Genomic DNA, 5,835 nt, shown 5'->3' with positions numbered 1-5,835 from the left:
AAACTCTCGAGGCATTTTCATTTCTTAGTCTTTGAAGTTTCTCTTACTTCTGCTTAGAGAGAGGGTTGACGCAGAAGAAAAATCAAAACCAAACCTCGAAGAACATCTCTCATCACCTGATCACTCGCTCATCACTGGTAGTAAGAGAGAAAAATCCATTTAGCAGTATAAATCATCAACTGTACTACTCCATTAAACATACAGACTTTCTTTAGCACATTAAGTCGTTTTTTTAGGGTTTCGTTTCCATTGTGTGGCTGTTGCAATAACTGTCTAATGTTTAATCTCTGATGTTTTACCAGAAAAGGAAGACCCAAAGAGGCTAAGAGCCCCCTTTTTGCAGATTTCATTGGTCAGTAGAGTTGTTTCACTTTTGCCTCCTTTTTTTTTTGTTTTGAAAGTGATATTTGCCTCTTTGATTTCGTTTCCCCTTTTATTTGCAATATGTGAGTTAATGCCAAAAATATGTAGATTTTCTTTCTTTATTCCCTGTGATTCTTATCGAAATGCAGAGACAAAGTTATTCCTTGTTTTCATTTTGTCTTCTTTTTTGTTTGTTTGTCTGTCTTTAATGCAGAGACAAAGTTGAGTCCCAACCAAGGAGGAGTTGAGTTTCTGTGAAGTAAAAATGATAGATAAATTGTTTTCATGGACTCTCAAAGATATCTTCAATCAACACCTTTACAAAGATAAGGTATATGTTGATAAAATCTCGGGTCCTTAATTCTTTACTAAGTATTTGTGAATTGGGGGAATAATCTGGAGCTACTCTTCTTTGTTGCATGTATCAATTTCTTTCAATTACTCAATTAATTCTTACATTTCAAACTCTTATTAACATGCTAAGCTATAGTTAGTTGTTCAGTTGTATCATTGCAAACGAAGTAGGGTTAGAGTGGTGGAGATAATACACTATTCTTGAGCCTGATATAGATGTTTAATTTTAAGGCGAAGACAATCCCAGAAACGTTCACTTCAGCGGAGCAATACTTCAACTCATTTCGATATCCTCTACTTGAGGAAACACGCGCTGAGTTGTTTTCAAAATTGAATAATCTAACTCAGTCGCCTACATGTGCAATAAAATATCTTACCGAACATAATGACTTTTTCATGTACAATGAATTAATTTATACGATGATTGTTGAGAAAAAAAATTAAGCCCGAGAAGGAGGTATACATTCCTATGGGTGGGGATGTAATTGCATTCTCAGATGTAAAATCTACACGCGTTGAGGACTTAACCCGCTTATCTTATATTCCTGCTTTAGTCCAAGAAGTAGAGGATGAAGGAAAATCGTACATGGTGAAGATTCTAGCCTCCAAACCTCTCGAGTTTGATGAAGGTTCACAAAAGAAGTTTGAGCATCTTTTTGCGGTTTTTCTAGTCAATGTCGCAACAAATTGTCGCATATTGAGAGCACTTAATGGTGGAAATTTGAGCATCGTTGAGGAAGTATTGGATGCTGCTCCCCTGGTAATTACAACCCTTACAGTTATTATGCTAATAAATCTTTATAAATGTCCAAGTATATTTAGTGCAGTTGAACGCGTATCCTAATATTTAGTTTCGTATTGGTAGGTCTACAAGTGAGGCATCAACTTCTTATTTGGTAAAATTTTAATCTTAATCACCTGTTCTGTTCAATCTGTGTTTTGATAGGTTGGGAGTGAGTGTCCCGTCTGTTCTCAGGATGCGAAATGTGTCCTTGGAAAAGATTTATATGCAGATTTCCTTTCTTTCAATCTGAATGTGTCACAGCACGAAGCAATGCTAGACTCGGTATTGTTGAGTACATGTGATCACAACAGTTCTGTCAAACTTGTATGGGGTCCTCCTGGGACAAGTAAAACAAAAACGGTTGCAACACTTCTTTGGGCACTGCTAAAGATGAAGTGTAATACTCTTACGTGTGCCCCAACTAACACTGCAGTTGTAGAAGTAACTTCACGACTTGTGAAGATTGTTATAGACAAAAACGAAAGCATCGTAGTTATGGGTTGGGAGATATAGTTTTACTTGGGAATGCTGATCGGATAAAAATTGGTGTTCACGAGGACCTTCATGAAGTTTTTCTTGATTATCGAAGTGATCTTTTGGCAAAATGCTTCTACCCGTGTGCTGGGTGGTGTAGTCAGTTGCAGGCAATGATATCATTGTTTGAAGACCCATATAAAATGTACCTAGATTACTTGAGAACAGAGGAAAAGAACCAGGAGGATAAAGAAAAATGCCAGCAGGGACAGGAGGATGAAGTTGGGCTACAGGAAAGCAACCAGACAGGTGAAGGGCTGACAGAAAAACGGACCCTGGAGAAGGAACATGTTTGTCAGAATGAGAAATTGCAATTTGGCGAATTTTTTCGAAAACGATTCTATGAAATTCGTAACGCAGTGAAGTTTTGTATATATTGTACCTGCACCCATATGCCGACGTCTCAGCTTTCAGAAGAAGTGGTAAAAGATATGGATAGAACCCTTATTTGGCTTCGAGGTATTAAAAATATATTATCAACTGGTGGAGAGCTGAAAAAAGTGTTCTCAAAGTCTAGAACTGGTGACCGCACTTTCAGGGTCTCTTCTACATTGTCATTACGTAAGGACATAAAAGTGTTCCTTTAGATTCTGAGATCCCTTGAAGAGTTCCCTGTTCCAAAATTTTCAGATAAGCATACAATCCAAAGGTTTTGTCTGCAGAATGCTTTACTTACTTTCTGCACTGCTTCTAGCTCAGCGAAGTTAAATGGAATTAAAGATTTGAAAGTACTGGTTATCGACGAAGCTGCCCAACTTAAAGAATGTGAAACATCAATTCCTCTGCAACTCGCTGATATCCAACATGCTATTTTAATAGGTGATGAACACCAATTGCTGGCGATGGTTCAAAGCAAGCTTCAGTTTCCGTTTCATAAATTTTGATTTGTGTTGGTTGACATTGAAGTGAATACTTTTAATTATTTAGTGGTTTGATTTTATTTTGTTTTATCATTTATAGATTTATAAGGATGTTGAGTTTGGAAGAAGTCTCTTTGGGGGATTGGTATCACTGGGTCGCAAGAGGCACCTTTTAAGTGTCCAGTACAGAATGCATCCTCTCATAAGCTCATTTCCAAATTCTGAATTCTACAATAACCAGATTTCGGATGCTTCTAATGTCAAAGAAATAAGTTATAAAAGACATTTGCTAGAAGGAAATATGTTTGGCTCTTATGCGTTTATAAACGTATCTTACGGAGTAGAGGAATGCAATAACAACCTTAGCCGGAGAAATATGTTGGAAGTTGCAATAATTTCTGAGATAGTTGAAAATCTTTTCAGAGGTATTTTTTAATCTTTCATGTTCTTCCATTAGTTCTTCTTGCTTCATTTTAAGTAATTGGTATTTCCGCTCATGTGTCTGTAATCTAATTAAATTGATTCTGTAGCATCAATTAAAAAAGCACAGAAGTTGAGGTTGGAATGATATCCCCATATAAGGCTCAAGTCGCGGCACTCAATGAGAAACTTGGAGACAAATACGGGGCAAACAGTGACTTCTTGGTTATCGTTCGATCGGTTGATGGATTTCAAGGTGGTGAAGAGGATGTCATAATTGTCTCTACTGTGAGGTCCAATGCATCAGGATTAGTGGGTTTCCTTGGCAATCCACAACGAACAAATGTTGCTCTAACAAGGGCGAGGTATGGGTGTCGTTGATTCGAAGAACTTCATTAGGTGAATCATAACCAAATCAGGAACCCAGGGGATCCTACGCACAAAAATATCCCTCCCCCAACTCTCGATCCGGGCCTTGTGATGACGAAATCCATGATCGGATATATCAGTCTACACAAACATCACTTCTTTTTATAATATAGATTACAATGACAAATTTCTTATTTTAGCCTATAATAAATAATTAATTTAGAGTACAATGAACTTTTTAAATAAGAAAATATATCAACATTAATGTTTTGAAAAGGTTAATTATAAGTAAAAACAACTATATATTTTATTTTTCTAGATACACAATTGACAATTATAAATGGTAACGTTTAGGTCTTTTTAAGGGGATACTAAATGATTGATGGCATAAAGAAGGCTTTCAGGCCGGACACCAGGTCAGGTATCACGCCGGGCATCTTACTTAATTGCAAAGCCCGAGCCCGCCCAATAAATAAATCCAGATCAGGCCAGGCGGCCCGCGACTGACCTTAATAGGCTTAAGGCTACTTCGGGTACAGGCAGGCTCAGGCGGGTATAGGCAGGCCGAGTATTTTCGGATATTATTTACACCCCTACAACAATGATAACAACAGCGGCAGGAAGTATTACTATAGAGATATCTCGATAGTTCTGGGGTGGTGAAAATGGTGGGCCACTAATTTTCTAGTTTTTCTATTACTTTTCAGAATTATTATCAGGGCCGATTATTATCTCGTTCTACTTGACCCAACAAAGAGGAGAAAACACGGCTGACTAGTTAACAGTGCGTCAACCTACGCCTTCTTTTAATTAACGGTGCGTCAACCCACGCCTTCTTTTAGTTAACGGTGCGTCAACCTGCGCCTATTATATATACTAGGTATCACCCCGGCATGGTCGGGGCTCAACCTTTATAAATTTTCATTTGTTGGCTAGTCGGTATCCTCTCACAAAATTTTAGTCGGTTTGCAATTGCTGGGTATTATATTTAATTAGTTAGTCGGGTCATATTAGTCAGGGATTAGGCCTGTGGACTCGCGATTAAGGATGACCTATGTATTTAGATAGTCGTGTCATACCTTAGTAGCCGGGGCCTATGGCCCCGACCGTGGTTTGAAAAATTTAGGGACAAACACAGTCTAACATTAATATTAAATTAATTATGATTTGGTTGATCATATAAGTTAACTGGGACTTACAGCCTCGATGTTTTGTTGGTCGGATCTAATTAGTCGGGGCTTACATCCCCGGCCGTGGTCCCTTACACAAATTCCAGTTATTTTATTGGTCGGACCAAATTAGCTGGGTCAAATTAACCGCGATCATAAGCCCGACCATGATCCCATAAATTTGCAAATACAAAAGAAGAGGGAACGCAATCCATACAGACCCTTGACTTGAGTCGTGCCGTTATGGTGAATCCACACAGACCCTTGAGCCGTATCGTTACGGTGAATCGGGTGAAAGTTTCATGTAGAGGGAGAAAAAAAGTTGTGGAGTAAGAAAACACTAATTAATCTTGCTTCAAAAAGGAAAAAAAAAACAAACACTTCTAATTTTAATTATGTGAAAGATATAATTTAAAGGTTAGGTATTTTCTTTTAATTTGTCGGGGAGAGCTAAGATTAAAACCGTGTCTAAGTTGAGGTCGTAAGGTTAGTCGCCATAAGGTTTAGTGGTCTATGTCTAGAAGTTTAATACCGGGCCATGGCATAATCGAGTCCGTCCAAAATATAGGAAACCCAAGGGATCGGACGGACGTGAACATTAAACATTTTTTCGTTGGTCTATGTCTAGTTGGTAACGGTGTGCTTGGAAATCCAAAAATAAAGCAACTAAACGGATCTTATGGTAGTTTAGCAAAATCAAATAAATACCAATAATTGGTATCCAAAAATATACACGTATCTTAGAGCATCTCCAACAGAGGGTCAGAGTTTTTTTTCTTTTTGACACATCGGATTTTACACCCTCATTTAGACTAAATCCATCTCCAACAGTAGGTCCTATAAAGTAGGAAGGGTGCCAAAATAAATATGAAGGTCTTAGAGAAAGTCTTATTTAGACCTTGGGAATGACCTCCATGTCATCTTTTTGATTATTTTTTTAATTATTATTATTAAATAAATTTTTCTAAACCAATAGAAAAAA

General features: G+C 37.6%; 1 protein-coding gene across 3 annotated transcripts; it reads left to right on the top strand.

Moving 5' to 3' along the window:
• LOC113298278 lies at positions 1–3,782 on the top strand. 3 transcript variants are annotated; one of them, XR_003334128.1, is made up of 6 exons: positions 1–137; positions 303–352; positions 578–694; positions 1,272–1,477; positions 1,664–3,320; positions 3,426–3,782. XR_003334128.1 is itself a non-coding variant. In XM_026546979.1 (5 exons), exons 4-5 carry the CDS (start codon positions 1,187–1,189, stop codon positions 2,012–2,014), a joined length of 642 nt encoding a protein of 213 aa, XP_026402764.1. In that variant the 5' UTR covers positions 1–137; positions 303–352; positions 578–694; positions 949–1,186; the 3' UTR covers positions 2,015–3,144. The 3 variants fall into 3 exon arrangements, 2 of the variants coding, with proteins under 2 accessions (XP_026402764.1, XP_026402763.1); XM_026546979.1 differs by lacking the exon at positions 3,426–3,782 and having other exon boundaries at positions 949–1,477; positions 1,664–3,144; XM_026546978.1 differs by lacking the exon at positions 3,426–3,782 and having other exon boundaries at positions 11–181; positions 578–1,477; positions 1,664–3,144.
• The last annotated feature ends 2,053 nt before the right edge of the window (positions 3,783–5,835 follow it).

This window comes from Papaver somniferum, chromosome 7 (assembly GCF_003573695.1).
Source record: "Papaver somniferum cultivar HN1 chromosome 7, ASM357369v1, whole genome shotgun sequence".
In the NCBI taxonomy this organism is placed as follows: domain Eukaryota; kingdom Viridiplantae; phylum Streptophyta; class Magnoliopsida; order Ranunculales; family Papaveraceae; genus Papaver; species Papaver somniferum.
The sequence above is the reverse complement of the archived record's forward strand: the minus strand, read 5'-3'. Positions and strand labels throughout refer to the sequence as shown.